Source organism: Muscardinus avellanarius (assembly GCF_963383645.1).
Source record: "Muscardinus avellanarius genome assembly, chromosome: 7".
NCBI lineage: Eukaryota > Metazoa > Chordata > Mammalia > Rodentia > Gliridae > Muscardinus > Muscardinus avellanarius.
The window spans coordinates 87,765,794-87,786,919 of NC_137793.1; the positions used below are offsets into that span (position 1 = coordinate 87,765,794).

The following is a 21,126-nucleotide window of genomic DNA, read 5'->3' on the forward strand; positions in this document are numbered from 1 at the left end:
TTTTTTAAAATATATATTTTTATTTGGAAACAGGCTCTCTTAAGCCAAAGAGGCTGGCTTCGAACCTGCGTGATCCTCCTGCCTCTGCCTCCCAAGCGCAGGGATTACGAGCGTGCGCCACCACGCCCAGCTCCCCTACCTGATTTCAAAATAGTGATCAAGATAGTGTGGTACTCGGCATAGGGATAGACACATAGCCCAATGCAACAGAATCGAAAGCCCAAGAAATAAACTTTCATGTTTATGGTCAATTTATATTTTATGAGGGTACTAAGATAATTCATTGGGGAAGATTTTTTTTTCAATAAATGGTACCATATCAGATGGATATCCACCTAATGAGTTTGGACCCCTTCCTTACACCACACACACTAAATAACTCAAAGTCAATTGTAGACCTTAATATAAGACTATAACACTCCTATTATATAGGAGGGAACCTTGGTAGCCTTAGGTTATGAGATTGTTTCTTAAGTCCAAAGCCAAAAACATAAGCAACAAAGGAAATAAGCTGGACAACATCAAAATTAAAAGCTTTATTTTATTTTATTTTATTTTTTGGTGGTACTGGGGTTCCTGGAAGCCCTTCTACCTCCGGGCTACACTCCCAGACCTATTTTTGCATTTTTTTTTTAATTTGGAAACAGGGTCTCCTAAGCCAGCGCGCGGGGCTAGCTTCGAACCTGCGCGATCCTCCTGTCTCTGCCTCCCAAGCGCGGGGATTACAAGTGTGCGCCACCACGCCCGGCAAAAGCTTTATGTTTAAAAGGACACCATGAGCCGGGTGTGGGTGCATGCTTGTAATCCCAGCATTTGGGAGGCTGAGACAGGAGGATCGCAGTTCGCGGACAGCTTCAGCTACTAGTGAGGCCCTTTGCAACTCAGTGAGACCCTGTTTTAAAATAAAGAATAAAAAATAGGGCAGGGAGTGTAGCTCGAAGGTTGAATGCCCCTGGGTTTCATCCCCAGTGCCTCAAATGAATGAATGAATGAATAAAAGGACACCATGAAGAAGGGAAAGGTAACTCTAGAATTGGAGACCTCCACGTCTTGTATCTGGCAGCCCTCTCTGTCCTTGTGGGTGGGTACCTTGCTGGCTCTCAAGCAGTGTGTATAGGGAGTGTTGAACTGTAACATCTCCCACCCTCCACCTGACAAGGAACTGGTATCCAGAATATGTAAGGAACTCTTACAACTCAATAATAAAAAGATACATATTCAATCAAAGATTTGACAAGGGGTTTAAATAGGCATTTCTCCAAAGAAAACAATCAAGTGGCTACTAAGTACATAAAAAGGTGCTTAGCATTATTAGTCATTAGGGAAATGCAGATGAAAACCACGAGACACTGCTTCATCCTTCACTAAGAAGGCTGTAAACAGAAAAACATAACAAGTATTGTTCTGGCTGTGGAGAACTTGGAACCCTCATATATTGCTGCTAGGAATATAAATTCATTGCAGCCACCTTGGAAAATAGCTTGGCAGTTCCTTAAAATGTCAAATACAGGGGCCAGGATGTAGCTCAGTGGCAAAGCGCCTGCTTTGCAGGTGCTGTGCTTTGGGTTTGATCCCCGGTTCCAAAAAGACAAAAAAAAAAAAAAAAAAAAAAAAGTCGCACATAGTTACCATATCACCCAGCAATTTATCTCCTAGGCATGTGTCTAAGAGAAATGAAATAATGTTTACAGTAAACCGTACTTGTGGATAGTTATAGCAGTACTGTTCATAACAACCCCAAGTAGAAATAACCCAAATGTCCACATATTGATGAGTGGATAAATAAAAGTATTTCATATTTATACAATGGAATATTATTTGACAGCAAAGCACTGAAGACCTGGTAGGTACCAAACCATGAAAATGAAAGAAGTTAGTAGAAGTTAGGCACCAAGACTGGGTATTGATGAATCCACTTGTAGGACAGGTTTAGAATAGGCAAATCTATGGAGACAGAGTAGATTGCTGACGGCTAGGGCAGGGAAGAGCGTGGGATGGGGTGACTGATAAATAGGTATGGAGTTTCCTTTGGGGTGGTAAAAATGTTATAAAATTTGTGGTGGCAGTTGCACAACTCTGTGAATATACTAAAAACCACTGAACATGAACGAGTAAACTGTATGGTTGATGAGGTATATCTAATAAAAATTTCTAAAGGCCAGGGGGTCCCAGGCAGCGTGGAGGGCAGACCTGTGCTCCTCCTGCTTTGGTAATGGGGCTGTCTGCCGTCCTCATTGAACCGGAGGGGTCCAGGGGCCTTCATACCTCATTTCAAGACAAGTCAGGGGGGGAAAAGGCTGTTTTTTTTTTTTGGTTTTTTTTTTTTTGTGGAACTAAGTAAAGATTGAACCCAGGGGTATTCCACCTCTGAGCTACACCCCCAGCCCTGTTTTTCATTCTTTATTTTGAAACAGGGTCTCACTAAGTTGCAGAGGCCTCACTAAGTAGTTGAGGCTGGCTGTGAGCCTGCGTGATCCTCTTGTCTCAGCCTCCCAAGTACTAGGATTACAAGCGTGCGCCACCATGCCTAGCTAGAAGACTGTTTTTACCTGGCTCACAGGAAGAGTTTAGTAAGTGTTTGGCGGGCCAGGCCTGCACGTGCCTGCAGTCTCAGCACTTGGGAGGCGGAGAAGGAAGATCATAGGTTCAAGGCCAGCTTTAACAATTTATTTTTTGAGGAGCCCTCAGCAACTTAGTGAAGCCTTCCTCCACAATAAAAAATAAAATAGGGCTGGGATGTAGTCTAGAGGTAGAATGCCCCAAATTCAATCCCTAGCACCAAAAAAAAAAAAAAAAAAAAAAAAAAGAGTGCTTGGTGGTGAATGAACACGCCCACATCAGCGTTTGTGGGTGTAACTGTCCTTAAGGTTGGAGTGGTCTCCATAGGGGTGGGACTCAGGTCTTAGAGGAAGGACAGAACTTCAGAGACCCTAAAACTCTGCCTCAGAAAAACCCTGAGTGGTGTGGAGAATTCACTCAGAGAAACCACACATTTTTCGTTAAAATTCCTGTGCCACGCACATCTTGGTCTGTAATATTTCCATGCTTGTTTTAAGGTGGTTTTATTTTTTCTGGTATTGGGATTGAACCCGGGGGTATTCTGCCTCTGAGCTATACTTCTAGCCTATTTCATTTTAATTTTGAAATAGGGTCTCACTAGGTTGATGAGGGTCTCACTACTTACTGAGGCTGTCCTTGAACCTGTGATCCTCCTGTCTCAGCCTCCCAAGTACCGGGATTACAAGCATGCTCTACCATGTCCAGTTTGTTTTAACTTTTAAAAATAACTGTTGATTGTCGTTAAGTAAAAATGATGCTTGAAGGAGACATGCTGTGTATTCTTTGACCTAGAGTGCCTGTGAGTGTATACTGCAGGACCCCCAAGGCACTGAAGCCACTGGACGCCTCCTGGGCACTCACCATGTGCGTGGTGTGGAGGGAGGCTGGTGCCAGCACAGTGCCCGCCCTCAGAGGGGGCATGCACCCCCACTTTTAGAAGCAAAAATAGTGTGGAGGATAGCACAGGATTGGGGAGTGAGCCAGAGTTAGGAAATTCATAAGACTAGTCTTAAATGAAGACCAACATTTAAGCTCATTGTAGGTACATATATGTGTGTTTGTGTAAGAATATATATGTATATATACTTATGTAATATACATACATATTTAAATATTATGTAAGTATACTTATACATACTTATAGGATATACTAATATATAATATATACTAATATATGTATGTATATGTGTGTGTGTATATATATACATTTTTTTCCTTGCAGTGTTGGGAGTGAAACCCAGGCAAGTGCTCTACCACTGAGCTACATCCCCAAGTAGTAGATTAAACAAATTATGGTACTACCATACAGTGGGATATTATTTAGCCATTTAATGATAAAGGGAGAATTATGATAAAGAAAAGGCTTATGACAAAATTTTTAGTTAAAAAGAGAAAAAGGCAGAATGCCAAACTGTATATAGTATGTAAAACACAGTCAGAAAAAGTATTGGGATGAAGCGTGCCAAGTGCTAACCTTAGTTCTCTGGATGGTAGAATTATAGGTTCTTTCTCTCCTCCTCCCCTCTCCCTTCCTTTCCCTTCCTGCCTCTCTCCCCAAATTTTTTAACAATCTTGGGTTACTTTTATTTTAATTAATTGGTACTGGGGATTGAACCCATGGGCATTCTACTTCTGAGCGACACCCTTTCCTTATTTTACTTTTTATTTTGAAACAGGATCTTGCTTAGTTGCTGAGGCTGGCCTCCAACCTGCAATCCTCAGCCTTCCAGACACTGGATCACATGTGTGCGACACCACACCCAGCTTGTGTTACTTTTCTCATCAGTGGATGCCAGTCTTTGATATAGGAAGGCTACCGTGGAGTCGTGGGCAGAGGGCAGGGCTGGAGAGAGAAACTGAGCACCATCTCCCAAGAGGAGGAAACAAACCTGAGCAAGTGCAGGGATCCTTCAAGGAAAGAGGAGCGGGCTGGGGCGAGCCCTGGGGACCAGAGGAACCGGAGCTGGAGATAGCGAGAGTGTTTTCATGGTGACAGCAGAGGGTCCAGGCAGAGTGAGGAAATCAGGGAGGAGGTGAAGGACACCCCAAGGACAACGGCACCCCTTGCTAGAGGTGCTGTGAGGTCAGATTTGAGGGAACATGGGGAGGAGATCAGGGCTGTGTCCCATGAGGTGGCTTTGGGACTAGCCTGTCAGGACCTCATGGTGCATGCAGAGTATTTGCACAGCCCCAGAACATGTACCGATGTAATGGTGACTCTTCTTGTTTATCCAGAGTTCTTAACGTTACACGAGACACCTTAGAAATATAAAAGGATAATTAGTAGCAGTATTTAGCTTTTGAAACACCTTCTGGTCTTTGGCCAGCGCTTTCTGCACGTGGGCCTGGGGAGGTTCATCCTGTCTTCCCCTCTTATCCCCAGCTGTCCCCTCTGCCGCCATGAGGAACATCTTCAAGAGGAACCAGGAGCCCATTGTGGCTCCCGCTACCACCACCGCCACAGTGCCCGTCAGGCCCGCCATGGACAACTCCACGGAGAGCGGGGCCCCTGGGGAGAGCCAGGAGGACATGTTTGCCAAGCTGAAGGAGAAGTTCTTCAATGAGATCAACAAGATCCCCCGTGAGTGGCCCTGGTGGCCGAGAGGATGAGGCAGGGTGGAGGGAGGCCCGCCACGGGGCTGGGCTGGGCTGGGCGCTTTCCTAATGTTTGGGTCTGAGCCTGGATTGTTTTGGGGACCTGTTTAGGAAGAGGGGCTGTGGTCTGGAACTAATGAAGTCAACAGTGGGATTTATGTTTATGCGCCCCAACTCTTAGAGGGGGGAAAAGTTCTTACAACTTAAACTGTCAGAAGATAAAACCAAAGGATGAAAAATTATGAAATAGAAATCATTATGGCAGTTTCCAGTAACATTTTCTTTTTTTGGTACGAAGGGTGGAACCCAGGGCTTTCCTACCTTCAGACAATATGCCCAGACCTATTTTATACTTTATTTGGAAACAAGGTCTCACTAAGTAGCTGAGGCTGGCTTCGAACCTGTGCGATCCTCCTGTCTCAGCCTCCCAAGAGCAGGGATTACGAGCGTGTGCCACCAAGCCCAGCTCCAGTAACATTTGAAATGACTGTATTTTGGAATATGGAAAATGAATGCTCCCGCTGCTTTCTGAATTCCTGGCAAAGGTGTCTGGGTGGGAGACAACAGAGGCCCAGTTTATGGGGAGCAGCCACACTGGCAGGTGCTCTGCTGCACTTCAGAACCACAGAGAATACCCTGGGGCCACCCCAAAGTCTTGAGGTGGGCAAAGCCCAGTCTTCCTGGTGGGCTATAGCTTATGGCCTTCTTTGAGTCAACACTCTTGAGACAAGGTGCCTGGGGCTGGGCTGAGGGGCTCTTCCCACACCGGGTGTGACAAGACCCATCCCATCTTCTCCAGAAATTAAACTAGTCAAAATTCTATTAATAGAGCCACATTAACAGGGCATGGTGGCACATGCCTGTAATTCCAGTACTTGGAAGGGTCGGACAGGAGGATCGCAGGTTTGAAGCCAGCCTTAGCCACTCAGCAATGGTGGGGTACATCTGTGACCCCAGTACTTGAGAGCCTGAGACAAGAGGATTGCAGGTTTTAGGACTTAGCAAGTAGTGAGACTCTCATCAACCTGCAAGACCTTGTTTCAAAATTAAAATAAAATAGGGCTGGGAGTACAGCTTGGAGGTAGAATGACCCTTGGTTCAACCCCCAATACCAAAATAAAACAAAATAAAAAAAAGGCTGGGGGTGTAGCTTGGAGTTAAGATACCTTTGAGTTCCATCCCTGGTACCATGGAGGCGGGTAGCCAGACTGATACTTTTTCATGTAAAGACTTGACTGCTATTTCTCAGCCAACAGTTTAAGGAAACAACAAGGTATTAGTAAAAAGACACACAAAATATTTGCAACTTACACACAGGTCACTCCTGGAGATGTGCTTAAAACAACATAGAGCATGGGCATTGGGGCCCTAGTCCTAACCCATTTTTGCCAGCGTTGTGGGGTTGGGCCTGGGGGCGCAGCATGCTGACCCGGAGACTCTTCTCTGTGCACAGTGCCACCCTGGGCCCTGATCGCCATCGCCGTGGTCGCTGGCCTTCTGCTCCTCACCTGCTGCTTCTGCATCTGCAAGAAGTGCTGCTGCAAGAAGAAGAAGAACAAGAAGGAGAAGGGAAAAGGCATGAAGAACGCCATGAACATGAAGGACATGAAAGGCGGCCAGGTAGGCCATGGCGTCGGGGTCTATGTTAGGCCTTCCTGATGCCAAAAGGTGGCTTCTAGGCTTCTACGGCCAAGCTGGCTCCCTCCTTAAAACAGGATGCTTCCAAGCCAGGCGTGGAGGTGCACGCTTGTAATCTCAGTACTTGAGAGGCTGAGACAGGAGAATCACAGGTTCGAGGCCAGCCTCAGCAACTTAACAAGGCCCTCTGCAACTTAGTGAGACCCTGTTTCAAAATAAAAAAAATAGAATAGGGTGTAGCTCAGAGGTAGGATGCCCCTGGGTTCAATCCCCAGTGTCTGTCTGTCTGTCTGTCTGTCTGTCTCTCTCTCTCTCTCTTACACACACACACACACACACACACACACACACACACACACACACACACCAAAAGAATACAAAACACAGACTGGTTCCTCCTTCAAACTCCACTAGCTCCCTATTGGCTGCATCTCTAGGGTGGCATCAGTAGTGGGAAGAGGCCTTGTTCATGTGTCAGTGTGAACTCATCCTTGAGAAATTAAAGGAAAAGAAAAATATGTTGATCTCCAAAAAGGATACTGGAAGAAAATGCTGGAAAGAGAGATCAGCACCACCACTAGGAAGACGCCACGGGTAACCCTGTGTTTTCCTGCAGGAGAGACTGAAGGACAGTGGGTGCCTAATTGGAGGGGTCGAGCCTGGGTGGTTTTGGAGTGGAGAGCTGTTGAATGAGCCAGGAGAAAGTTTCTGAGATGCTAAGAAAGGGCCATGTGGAATTCAACCCTAATCATCATAATTTAACCCTGTTCTTTGGTGTTGATCAGCATTGAAAGGTCCATTGATTTTCCAAAGTCAGGTTTACAGTGCACTTCCAGTTCCCCATGTTTGTTTTGGGAGTGACTGGGAAAAATCTCTTGCTCAAAGAATCACAATGGTGGATTTGAGGAAGGAGCTGGTCTTTAGAAGTGGGCCAGGAGTCCCAATGGCTTTTGAGTGTGTGTGTGTGTGTGTGTGTGTGTGTGTGTGTGTGTGTGTGTTTCCCAGAATTACCTGTGTCTAGTTGGGCATGGTGACACACATCTATAATCCCAGTACTTGAGAGGCTGAGACAAGAAGATCACACAATCCCTAGTACCAGGGGAAAAAAAAAAAAAAAAGAAGAAAGAAAGACTCGGGTCTAGCTCGGCCTTGCCTCCACGTGGCTGTGGCTTCAGGGGTGAGCTTCAATTGCAAGTTTTTTTTTTTTTTAACATCCTTTTTTTTCTTTTCTTTCCTTATCTGTGGACTCACCCTGCCCCCACTTGCCTGGACTGCACCCCTGGTATGTCTCACACAGGATGGTTGGGGTCTGAGCTGGGGCAAATGTTGAGGGGATTCTTCCAGTGGAAACTAGTCCCCCGCCTCAGGGCGCTGTGGGGCTCATGCGGCCCAGAGCCTCACAGTACAGAGCTGCATGGAGAGGAGGGAGGCGGTTCTGATAGGCTGGGGGAGTAGAGTCCCTGGATGTGCCCCCTTCCTCCCTCACCCCCACCCCACCCCTGCTGAGCCGGGCTGCTCTGCTGTCCCCATTCAACTTATTTCTCCCCTCCCAGCTTCCCCAGGATGACGACGATGCAGAGACAGGCCTGACTGAGGGAGAAGGTGAAGGAGAGGAGGAGAAAGAGCCAGAGAATCTGGGCAAGCTGCAGTTCTCTCTGGACTATGATTTCCAGGCTAACCAGGTACGTGGGTCTTGGCAGGGGGTGAGAGGGGATAGAAACAGTCACCCTAGAGACATCTGGGCATTGCTCGTTCCCATGGCATGGGCAGTTTGGAGACCGCAGGGCATGTACCCCTGAGTATCGGCCCTGGTGTGGCTACCATCCTGCTCAGAGAGGTTCCAGGTTGCTTCCTCCTATTAACCTGCCCACCAGGCTCAGGCTAGCCAATTGCCCTCTTAACTTCAGGTTCCCAGATGTCATTCCATGTCCCTGGACCAGAGGTGGAGACAGCCTTGCTCTCTGGGGAGGGGTTGGTGGGAGCTGGCTCTGGGGCCAGAGCTGATGTTGCAGCAACGGAGATTCAGACCCTTCTCTTCCTCTCTCCACAGCTCACCGTGGGCGTCCTGCAGGCAGCCGAACTACCTGCCCTGGACATGGGGGGCACCTCAGACCCTTATGTCAAAGTCTTCCTCCTTCCAGACAAGAAGAAGAAGTATGAGACCAAAGTTCACCGGAAAACCCTGAACCCTGCCTTCAATGAGACCTTCACCTTCAAGGTGAGCAGGGTGGGGAGGATGACCGCAGCCCTTCCCTGCAGACCCGTCCTTGGTTCTCAGCCTGGCTGGGGTGCTGGTACCCACTCCAGCAGGCCAGATATGGGCCAACGTGAATGGTCATGGTCACTGCCGGCCTCTGGTGAATGGCAACTCACCATCCCACCCTCTGCTACCCCAGGGCTCTGGGTCTTATCTCTGTTTGAGCCCAGTAGGCTGGCTGGAGTAGGAGCCCAGGCACCTGCCACCCCGAGTCGGCCTGACTCACTCAGCCCCTTCTCATCCCACTGGCACCCTGCAGGTGCCGTACCAAGAGCTGGGGGGTAAAACCCTGGTGATGGCCATCTACGACTTCGACCGCTTCTCCAAGCACGACATTATCGGCGAGGTGAAGGTGCCGATGAACACCGTGGACCTCGGCCAGCCCATCGAGGAGTGGAGAGACCTGCAAGGCGGGGAGAAGGAGGAGGTGAGAGTGGGGCAGGCCATGCCCACAGAAAACAGATGCCCCTGCTCACCCCGCTCCTGTCCAGAGCAGGCTGGGGAGCCAGGCCTGCTGGGCTGGCTGAGCTCCCCAACGCCCAGCTCTTGACTCTGGGCAAGTTGCCACAACTCTGGACCTGAGCTCTCTTCTTTAGATTCTTTGCAGATGAACTGTGCATGCCGAGCGCCTGGTGCAGTGTCTGGCATTTGGTGGGCACTCAGTTAAGTAAGGCCATCATTGTTAAGGTTCTGTTATCACCCAGGGCCATTGATTCCTGACTGTCCCTCAGTTTACCCACCAGGAAAGCTCCTATTTATTCTAAAGTCCTCTCAGCACGGGGACTTGTACACCCAGCAACTGCTACATCATTCATTCACTCATGCACCAAAGTATTTACTGAGCTCTACTGTGTGCCCAAACCCTCATTTTAACCCCCTTTCCTTCCAGGCACTGCCGCTTGCCTTGGCCGAGCCCCTAGTGTTGCCCCGCAGGGTATTAGGCAGAGGCAGGGATGAAAGAAGCCCAGCACGTGCTTCTGCACCGTGGGAGGATGGCAGGCCGCACGCTGGTCATAGGGCGTGAGTGGCACGAACGCTCTCGCCTGGGCGGCCTTGTCGTGGCTCCTGCAGGGACCATAGGAGTCGGGGCCCGAGAGCTCATCCCGCCCCCAGAGCCACATAGCTGTGAGTCTGAGGAAACCATCTCCCTTGGGAGCCTCTGTTTCTCACGGGGTCACAGAGAATCCTGGCCTTGTCTCTATGAAAAGAGTCACGGTGGCATCAACAAAAGGAAAGGGAAGCAGAGAACTTGGACACCTGCAAGTCACTCTGTGGGGGAATGGCTGGTGGTGGGGTCGCCGTGGGCAGGGGTGCCAGGCAGGAGACCTCTGCGTCTCCGTCTCCCTTGTCCCTCGGGCCCTTGCCACCCCGCCTGGGCCCGCGTGTACCCACACTGCCTGCTCTCCGCCCCGCTCACCTGCCAGCCTCCCCAGGCTGTGGCCATGGACGGCAGCAACATGGCTGCAGGGGCCTGATTCCCACTTCTCCCCTGAACAGCCAGAGAAGCTGGGCGACATCTGCACCTCCCTGCGCTACGTGCCCACGGCTGGCAAGCTCACCGTCTGCATCCTGGAAGCCAAGAACCTCAAGAAGATGGACGTGGGAGGCCTCTCAGGTACGTGCAGAGCTTCTGGCTGCCATTGGGTGGCACCAGTGAGCCAGTCACAGCCAGGAACCCCTGGAGTTTGCACACCCAGGGAGGTGTGCAAGGAAAACTTTCCTGCCCTGAGACCTGGTCGTCTCCCCTCAGAACAAGGGGGCTCTGGTCTCCCAGCTCCCTTTTCTCCAAAGGGACCCTGTCTCCAGTCTGAGCTGCCTTCCCTGTGTCCTCTGGCTGGGTGCTATGGTCTGCAGAGGAGAGGATGAGAGAGATTGCACTCCTCAAATGAATCAGTGACTTAGGGTTTTGATTTTTCCAGGGAAGTGTAGAAAGTAGAGGGTTTGACCCAAAATGCTGTGCCCTAGAAAGGGCCTGTGTATGTGTATGGGGGATGCTCTAGTTTCAGACTTACCTGACGTCGTGTGGGGCTGGCACCTGAGTCACCCGGGTGCCGGCGGGAGAAGCCCTCTGTCTGCTGGGCCTTCTCAGAGAATCAGGCCCGTGCTTGACTCCAGTGGTCCCTGGTCCATACGTGAGCTGGCGCAGGTCACTTCTGGTCTTTGGCCTGTTTCTCATCTGCAAGGTTAGGAGGATTGAATCAGGCCAAGATCAGGACTCTGCCCATAGCTCTCCTCTGGCCCCTACTTAGCAAAGGGATCATCAGTCAGCCCCCACACTCACGAGGCCTTTCTGAGTAGACCCAGAAGTTCCTCAACAGGATGCTTCTGGAAGCCACAGCCAATCAGTCAGGGCTGGTCCTTGAGGTGAAACCTCTTGCCACCTTTGAACTGGGTAATTCTTCTGTGTCTCTTGGACTTCCCGTCCCATGCTTCAGTGCTTTTGAGGGCCTGGTCTCAGCATGGTGGATGCCCTGCTCCCCCTTGAGGTGCTGGAAACCCAGGCAGGGAGGATGGGGGCTGAGGGGCCTCTTGGGTTGGGATTCTCCCTCCACAGACCCCTACGTGAAGATCCACCTGATGCAGAACGGCAAGCGGCTCAAGAAGAAGAAGACAACGGTGAAGAAGAAGACCCTGAACCCCTACTTCAACGAGTCCTTCAGCTTCGAGATCCCCTTCGAGCAGATTCAGGTGCTCGAGCTTTGCAGGTCTTAGGCACAGAGCCAGGGACAGGATGCAAACGAGGGTTGGACGAGGGCAGGGAACTCACCAAAGACCACTGAATAGTGTCGCTGGGCAGGGGAAGGCTCTGGGTCTGAGGAGGACACGATGGGGCCTCCTTTCCCAGTAGATGAGCCTGAAGTAGCTTTAAAAAAATTCTACAGGCTGGGCGAGGTGGTGTGCAGCTATAATCCCAGCTGCTCAGGAGGCTGAGGCCAGAGGATCGCTGATTTGGGGTCAGCTTGGGCAACTTAGAGAGACCCTGTTTCAAAATAAAAAGGGTTGCGGTATAGCTCAGTGGAAGAGCGACCCTGAGTTTAATCTCCAGTTCCCCTCCCCCAGCTCTGTAGATCATTCCTTTAGGACTTTGGGGAGCATGGTCGTGTGCTTGTGGGGTGACATCGGTGAGCTTGGGATGGACAGCCATCCCTGCCCCTTCTACTGCTCCGGAGGTCTGATCCCATTTACCCCTCTGACCCCTCCTTCCCTCCCCCCAGCTTTCCGTCTTCTCTGCTCTTCCCTCTCTCCCTCCCTTCCCACCAGCAAGGCAGAGACATGGTTTTTTTTTTTTTTTTTTCCATTTCCTGTGTGATTGGGATCTGCACCTGGTAGGACCAGAGCCACCCACCTTTCTGGGCCAAAAGACAGATGCAGGGCCTTGCAGAGGGCTGGCTCCCGCGGGCCAGTTTCTTCTTCTTGGTGAGCTCCCCGTGCCCTCCAGGAGTGCCCAGGGGACCTTCACTGTTGGGGCTGTCACATATGGGGGTGGGTGTGATGTCATTTATGGGCTTCTTCCAGGGAACAGTGGGTAGCTCAGCAATAATGTAAGCCTAGGAGGAGTCTCACTGTGGAGGACTTTAGATAGAAAGTAAGCCGGCCCAAGCATCTCCAAGCCAACATGTGTGAAGCCAATGTAATGATCTTCTCCCTCCCTGCTGCCATCTGGACCTGCTTTGTCTGCATTCTGTTTTCAATGAATGGCCCTTCCAGCCACCCAGCAGCCCAAGTCAAAATCTGGCCATTGTCTTAGACCCCTTTTCCTTTTCCTTTCCCTTTTCCTTTTATTCAACTTTCCTGAGCATTTATTCATTTTGTCTCTGTCTCCTTTCTTTCTTTCTTCTTTCTTTCTTTCTTTTACCTCTTTCTTCCTCCCTTCTTCCCTCCCTTCCCTCTCCTCTCTCCTCTCTTCTCTCCTTTCCTTTCCTTTTTTTTGGTACTAGGGATTGAATCCAGGGGCATTCTACCTCTGAGCCACACCCTTGTCCTATTTATTTATTTATTTATTTAGTGTGTATTTTAATTTAAAAAAAAAGGTTGCTGAGAGTCTTGGTACGTGTTGCTGAGCCTAGCCAAGTACCTGCAATCCTCTTCTTATCTCAGCCTCCCAAGGCTTGTGATTACAGGTGTGTGCCACCATGCCTGGCGTTTCCTGAGCATTTTCTAAGTGCCGGGCACTTGCGAGGCACTGGAGGAACAAGTGTTAGAAGACACAGCCCTGTCTCAAGGCCCTCACAGTGGGAGACCAGCAAACAGGCTGCTAAAGCACAGTGTGAACGTTCGGGGGGGGGGGGGGAATCTTCCCCTGACAAGCTTTGTCCTAAAGGATGAGTCTGAGTTGGCTGAGGCTAAGGAAGACAGGCATGATTGTCCCCACAACAAATCCAGCTGACCACCAAGTCCTCTTGAATCTCTCCTCTAAATACCTTTCCGTCCTGGGCCCGACTTCCCATCGCCACTGCCTGGGACCAGGGACTCGGCATCAGAGCCCTGGCAACTGGCCTCCCTGCCGCCACGGGCCCCGGCCTCCTCCAGCGGACCTGCCACCGTAGCGCCAGGGTTCCCCTCGATAGCTATGCCGCGGCTCTTTGGGTTGTCAGGGGCTGCCCACTGCTGTCTGAAGGTGAAACACCTGTATCTTAGCCGACCCGTCCACCGTCAGCCACGCTTCTCCCTTGCTGCTTCTTACTCCGTGCCTCAGTGACTGAACCCCACGTGCTCCTCAGTCACCAATGCACTCTCCATCTCTGCATCCCCCACTTAGGCTAATTTCTTTCCTGGACTCTTCTTCCCTCTTTTCTCCTCCTAGAGAAATCCCCAGCACTTCAGGTCCCAGTTCACAGTCAGCTTCTTTGTGAAGCTCTTCCTGAGTGAGCGGAGCGGGACCGACACCTGAGTTTCCAGGGCGCCTCGAGTTCACCTCTCTTGTGTAACCTCTATCTCTTTGCGTTAAGAGTTTTTGATTCCGTGTCTGTTTGATCTTGTTGGAGGTTAAATTCATCTCGTCAGTCCCCCCCCCCCCACAAGTGCCTGACACACATGCCTGGAGTATTTATCATGCTCCAAAAAATGCCTGTTGGTAGAAACACTGGTTGCCCCAAAGGTGTGGCCTCAGCCTCCAATTCAGTCTTAGATGGAGCAAGTGGGGGAAGTGAGGAACCCAGGGAGGGCTGTTCTTGCCAACCACTTAGAGTGCAGGTTAACGGAGGGAGGGAATTTGGTCATAGGAGCCCATGTCTCCACCTTCCAACGCCTCCCCTCTGTTTTCCTTGCAGAAAGTCCAGGTGGTGGTCACCGTGCTGGACTATGACAAGCTGGGCAAGAACGAAGCCATTGGCAAGATCTTCGTGGGCAGCAATGCCACGGGCACGGAGCTGCGGCACTGGTCCGACATGCTGGCCAACCCCCGGAGGCCCATCGCCCAGTGGCACTCGCTGAAGCCCGAGGAGGAGGTGGACGCACTTCTGGGCAAGAACAAGTAGACAGCAGCGGCTGGGACCCCACGCCCTTCACGGACACTGACAAGATCCAGAGCTATCAATACCTCAGTTATGCGACCTTAGAGGTTTTCTTCATTTGTTTGTGGTTGTGCCCTTGTTTCTCCTCCCTCTTTCTCTTTTTGAAGACCAACTTCCCTTTGATGGCTGAGCGCAGAGTCCCCTCAGAGGTGAGAGAGGAGCCTGGTTCTGTTCACCGTCCTGGGGCTGCCCTGGCTGCGTGCCCCCTCACTCTTTCAAACCCTTGTGTGAGCCTCGCCCCGAGGGAGGCTCTCTCCGCTGGCAGAAAGTTGCAGCACTCCCTGTGTTTGCATGTTCAGGACTGAATGGCAGCACATCTTGTTTCCTGACAGTGAAGGCTGAGCAGTGGCCAGTGGGGGTGGGATGGGGTGTGTGGGGTGTGTGGGGTGTGTGTGTGTGTGTGTGTGTGTGTGTGTGTGTGTCTGTCTGTCTGTCTGTCTGTGAGTATTTCCCTTTATTCTTGGAATGAGCCATGGATGGTGAAGCTTTTCAGGAAGAGAAGGCTTTTCAGGGAAATGAAGAAAGTCCACTGTGTAACTTGGGAGAGATTCTGTCCGATTGTGGTAAAGGCTCCAACTCCTGGTTAGAAGCACCCATACTCCTGGCGGGTGGCTCTCTGGGAGGCAGCAAGGAGTGGGGACTGGATGTGTTCAGAACTAGGACCAAACCCTTGATGCCATCATAGAGTTCCTCCTGCCAGTCACGGTTCCCCCAGAAGTGGGGCTTCTGGGATATGATGGAAATGAACTCTTCACTAGACCAGTCAGACTCTAACCGGGATGTGGATCCCAGGATCTCACTCTTGTTGACCGTGAATACTAAACTATGAAGAAACAGAGGTCCCACTACCCAGAATGACCACAGTTAAACTCTGGATCTTCAGCCCATCCAGGGGGAAACACAGACACTTTCTCCAGAACACAAGCAGTGCGATTCATTTGTATTTATTCCCCACCGTGCTTTTGCTTGTTTCTCTTTTCGTTTAAGTGGAGCAACACTGTATGAAGACATGTTATCTGTACAGAGCCAGAGAACTTGTAAGAGGAAGGCTTAAGTGTTCTCAGTTCCCCTGAGGTCCAGGTAAGAAGAGGACGCTCATTAGGGGAGGATGATGGACACATGGTGGAGGTTTTCTGGATGACACCGATGGGAGCACTGGGATTCCCTCAGCCCCTGTTCCTGGCCTCCCGGACCCTCTGCCCTCCATGCTAGAGGGCTTGTGGATAGCTGGAGTGTCCCTGGGAGCCCTGTGAGGAGGCCAGAGTCTACCATTCATTAGAGAGCCTCTCCCAGCAAATACCAAGAAATGAAGGGCATTCATTCCAAATGGGTGGAGGAGACCTACCAGGGTTTCTTTTTCTTTTTCCTTTCTTCTGTTTTTGTGGTGCTGGGGATGAAACCCAGGGCCTCCTGCATGCTGGGCAAGCACTCTACCACCTAGCTACATCCCCAGCCCCGACCAGGGTTGCTATTCCATGCTCAGTTGTATCTCATTCCTGTTCACCTATTGTCCCTAGCATTGATTTAAAAAAAAAAAAGCCATATATGTGTTAGTCAAGTTTGCACTGAGTCCCCTTCCAAACCTTCAGCCTAGGCAAGGGAGTCAGGCCCCCACGAGGATAGAGCCCATTCCTCTTTCCCTCCCTTCCTTCAGCCTCTCTCCTCTGACTTGAAGCCCTCAGGCCTTTGGCATTTTTCCGCCAGAGAAAACCCGTAACTTCTCCGGAAGCCCGGGGATCATTCTCTTTCCTAGCAAAAATGGCAGCACTTCCTGTCCTGTCCCATTTGAGCCACGTCAGCTTCCTGTAGGAACCTGACAGATGGACGATGTTGGAGAGAGTCGGGCTTTCAGGACCCAGCATCAAGAAGGTGCAGGGGGTCTGCATTTTATCAAAAAAGGGTGGGGTAGGTATTTGTTTTTGCTTTGCTTGTTTTGTGGTTGAAGTAGAGTGAGGGAATTCCTCCCCCAGAAACAGACTGGGAAGCAAGGCTTGGCTTGCCTCTCTCAGAGACCCCTCTCCTTCCTGCTAGTGGCCCCTGGTACGTGAAGTTATATATTTTATACACCGTGTGTGCGAGTGTGTGTGTGTGTATGTTAAATACTTAACAATGGGAAGGGAGGACTCTGATAAGGATTGTGAGCTGTGGTCCTTGGGAGGAGAGTTGTGGTCTTGGTAGAGAGCTGTAGGACAATAGGGTGCCTTCAGAATTTGGGTGGCCACAGAGAGCCTTAGCCTTGGTGTGGGCATCAGAAGTCCCTGGACTCCTCCCATCCCAGAGCTGTGGGTTACTGGTGCTTTCTCAGGGTCTCTCCCCCCATTTTCTCTCTCCATCCACGTCCTGCAAACTTTATTCATGGAACTTGCCTGTTAGTCTCATTCCTCCCTCTTCATTCTTTTACCTTTTTCCCAATCCGCTCTCTACCATCTGGGATTCTTTTCTGCCCATGAGCTTTATTCAGCCCTTCTAGAGCCCAAGATTGACTACACTCTGAGCCAAGAAAGGGAATAGTAGGCACCTTTGGTGGTTTGGTGTCCTTGGACCTGGAGACGGGCTGGATTTGACTGTTCTGAGCCCACTCTAATGAGCAGCCTGAAAGGGCCGGGGACAGGCTGCTGATCTTTTCAGGCTTGGCACTTAAGTGTGGAGCCAGAGCGGGTACCAGGAGGAGTCCCCCGCCCCACCCCCATCCCAGCTGCTCCTGATGAGTTTCCAGAGTGGATGGCATCTGTCCAGGTCTGCAGGCCAGGTAGGGACATGCTGATTCTTGTAATTTTTCTATACCTGAGAGCTGATGGAACCCAAACCCAAGGCATCATTCCAAAGTCTGTCGTGTGGGCTTATTTGTAGGTATGTTGGGGTCCTGGGATACCTCTGATAAGTAGAATAGAGTTAGGGGAGCTGGCTAGTGAGGGGCTCTGAATGTCTCTGGGGCTGAGTTTCACCCTAAATTCTGTTCTAAAGAGAGGAAAGTACTTAGTGGAGAGGCTTTTTTTTTTTTTTTTTTACAAAGTGGCCAAGACCATGAAAGCCCATTCTCATTCCCACTCAGAAACAGACATGAGGCTTCAAGGTTCTATTTTCTCCCTGAATAGTAATTCCAGAAGGGGAACTAAATCTGCTAGAGTTATGGGCAGGTTTTTAGACTTTGAGGCAGAAGCTGAGGCCTGGGGAAGCTGGGCACCCTGGGAGTGGGGAGGTGCTTGGCACTAGAGAAGCGATGGACGTCCCAGGGCACCTGGGCTGGAGGATGGACGGTAGGCATCAGGCTAGCTTCAGATTCTTGTCTTTTTTCTTCCCAAGAAACCATACATAGCTTTTGTCTCTGCAGAATAGGATGGAGATGATTTTACTGGCCCAAGGCTTCAGCAAGAGAGGAGGGAAGTTGCGGTGGGTAAAACCAGCTCTCACCATCCCATCTCTGTGCGATGGGTTCTATGTCCCAGGCAGTCTTTAGGACATACTATACTAAAAAGTGATTATTTGAAATCCAAACTGAAGCGGCAGTCTATACTGTGTCTGGTGACCCTGCCCTGTAGCGGTTTCACATCTCCCTTCTCCCCCTTGCGCCCAGGGGGCCAGAGATTGGTCAGCGTGGATTTGACTTACCCTGTTTTTTGAATTGCGATATTGAGAAGGGGACACTGTGACTTGAAGATACATGAATATACTTTATTTTTTAAGCAACAATATTTTGAAGCCATTTGAGCCTCATCTGATCCCCTCCATGTACGTTTAGTTATATATAAAAGAAGACAGTTATCTATAAACATATGAACAGAATCTTGTTTAATCAAGATGCATGTCTATAAATTTCTGTAAATAGCCGCATGGCAGTGCTGAGTCCCCTTGATGTCCCAACCTCAACCCTATTTTACAGAACAGGTTGAGGCTGCTCCTTCAGTTTTGTTATGTATGTCTTTGTCTCCAGCCCTATGCCCACCACCCCCATCGGGAACCCCACAGTGGGAGCCGTGAGGGGGCGGGAGCAGGTTCCCGGCCCTGGGGCCAGCCCAGTGGGGGAAGACACTGGAGGACGCCGTGGCCCCAAAAGGCCTGTCTGTTGCACATCTGCCTGCAGGGCCAGTCCTTGGGGCATGGGACACTGCCCAGCTGGCATCTGGTGTCTGTTTCCATGTTCTCTGTCTGTGCTGTGGTTCCCTTTTCCCACTGTCTGAATTAACTGAAAAGCCATATAGGGGGCCTCCTGCTGGAGATTGCCCTCGGCTCCTCCCAGGAACCCCCCAAGTCCCTCCGACTGGCTCCCCACAGAACACTTGTGAAGGGCTCACCCGTTGCCACCCCCTCCTGCTCCCTCAGCCCCATGCCATGAGGACGGATGGTGGCCAAGGGCTTCTGGGGGGGGGGATCAGAAGATGCGCCTGTTTGGCTCCATTGGCTTAGGTCAGATGGTTCAATTGCATCTCTACCCTGGGTGTGGAGAAGGCAGCAGTGGGAACTCGATAGTTTGTGGTACTTTCCTGGATCCATAGATTTTCAGGAGCAGCCTGTCAGTGGCTCAGCCTGTGGTCAGGTTCCCACTTCATTAACACTTGGGGTTGAAAGACCAGCACTGCCCGAGGTGTCAGGGCCTGTGGATGGTAGGAAGGACTGTGGGGAAAACCCCGAGGAACTCAGTGAGCTATGCCCTTCCCCTGCGCGTCCTCCTGCAGTCTGTGAGAAAGTACCCCAAGAGTGGGGTGGTCCTGGCTGCTGAGTTCCTCCGAGAGCGGGCAGCTTCAATGGTGAGGGATCTTTGGGAGGGCAAGTGAGTGCCAGGCACTGACCCTCACATGGCCTCCTAGGGCAGCCCCAGCCGGGTGCACTGCCAAGTAGAGAGGTGAGCAGGGGGACTGGAGCCTTCCGGGTTCCCCAGTCAGCCTGTCAACAGGCAGTCCTCAGCCTGCGTCCTGAAGCCCCACAAGACCCTGACAAGGGCAGCGATGCAGGTGAGTAGCCCAGGAAGCCCTGGGCAGGACAGAACCTGAGGGGAGCCAGGCAGGGTGTGCTAGATGAGGCCAGGGGCAGCACGGTGGGCTCCACTCTTTACAAACCACGCACAAATCCCACCTTGGTGCTGGGGACAGAGTGGGGAGAGTGGGGAGGAGGGCGAGCAGGCTGGGACCCTCCCTCCAGAGACAGAGAAGCTGAGGCAGGAGTTGAGGGACAGCCTGTCTGGCAAGGTGGGTGGAGCAGTGTGTGTGAGCATCAGACTCTCTACTTCGCCTTCTTAAGCAACCGGAACGTTAGGGGGGCTTTCCTGAGAGAAGCCTGGCCATTACGCCCTGACTCCTCATCTGCTGCTTTCTGAAAACCCTGGGGCCAGGCAGCTTCAAAGCTAGGGCTGGGGCTGGGGTGGGGCCTGGCCCAGCCCAGGTCACCCTGGAATGCGCTGGCCCACCAGGAGCCCTCTCTGCCTTCATAGGAAGGACACGAGTAGCCCTCGCTGCCTCTGCCCCCTCTGCTTGGCAATGCTCTCCACCCCCTTATGTGGACTCTGTTGTTCTTGTCTGATCTCTTGTCAAATTGTTATTTTGTAATGAGCTGCGTCTCCTTATTAAAGAAATGAGCTGAAAGAAACCTGGGGGTGGGGGGTGTCTCCAGTCATTTTTCCTGGGCCCTGGTGAGGGCGGCGGGGCTGCCCCCAAAGGTCAGCATGGTGCCAGCAGGTGGTGAGCTGGTTCTGAGGCTCTGGCCTCCAGCCCAGGATCTCCCTTCAGGGCAGCAGCAAAGGGGCAGAGGCCCATCGTCTTGGGGTACCGAGCGGTGGCGGGCACACAGCACTTCACGGTGGAGGACAGTGATAACGCGCGGAGCCCTCTTGTGGGAGGGAGGTGGTGCTGGCCATCATCCCCCGGGAGGCTGGGGGTGGACCATATCCCCGAATTCCCTTCCAGCAGGGCTGGTTCAGGAACAGCCTGTCTGAGCCTGATACAAGCTGGCCCTGGGGCATGGGAGTTTGAGAAGAACTTCTACAAAGTCCTGAATTCCCCTGGTGCAGAGAACTCCAGAGGCCTTTCACGTATGAGGCAAAGATGTTAGAGACCAAGGATAAGGCTTCAGAAGTTTTAGGGAAATGATCTGGGGCGATATTGCCCAAAGACCAGGAAACCCCTGTTTCAGGTTCCACTCCCACCTGTCCCTCCCTTTGAGGACAGGCCAGCCTGCCATCACGCCATGGGGCACTCGTCCTCTAGGACCACAGATGCACAAAGGGCAGCGGAGACAAGACAGGGGCGGCCCCATCTGAGTGGCAAGCCAGAGCCGGACTCTTGAACCTCTGGCCTTGCTGCCTTCAGGGTGGGCTGTGGCTGGGTGTGAGGGGCAGGGCTGACGCCCTTTGACTGTATGACTGTAGTGTCTCCTGGCTGAGGAGGTGGGCTCCCGGCTCTGCTGCAGGGAGACTGTGCATAGCGCCCGCTCCCTGTGGAGGGCTGGCCCGCATGACTGCTAGGTGACTGCCCCTGCACACCTCACCATCTCCAGCAGGGGACAGAGAGGACATCTGTGGTCTAGGATCACCAGACAGGCTGCTGTGCTGTGTTTTGGGCCCCAGGACAGGTC

General features: G+C 51.4%; 1 protein-coding gene across 2 annotated transcripts; it reads left to right on the forward strand.

Annotated features, from left to right (window-relative positions):
• Nucleotides 1-4,959: 4,959 nt before the first annotated feature.
• On the forward strand, nucleotides 4,960-14,526 carry SYT2 (synaptotagmin 2; the record flags this gene model as incomplete). 2 transcript variants are annotated; one of them, XM_080699534.1, is made up of 8 exons in its annotated part: nucleotides 4,960-5,140; nucleotides 6,608-6,774; nucleotides 8,346-8,474; nucleotides 8,843-9,010; nucleotides 9,309-9,476; nucleotides 10,547-10,664; nucleotides 11,604-11,737; nucleotides 14,320-14,526. In XM_080699534.1, the coding sequence occupies 8 exons, from the start codon at nucleotides 4,960-4,962 to the stop codon at nucleotides 14,524-14,526; spliced, it is 1,272 nt and encodes a 423-aa protein (XP_080555660.1). The 2 variants fall into 2 exon arrangements, with proteins under 2 accessions (XP_080555660.1, XP_080555661.1); XM_080699535.1 differs by having other exon boundaries at nucleotides 8,355-8,474.
• Nucleotides 14,527-21,126: the final 6,600 nt, after the last annotated feature.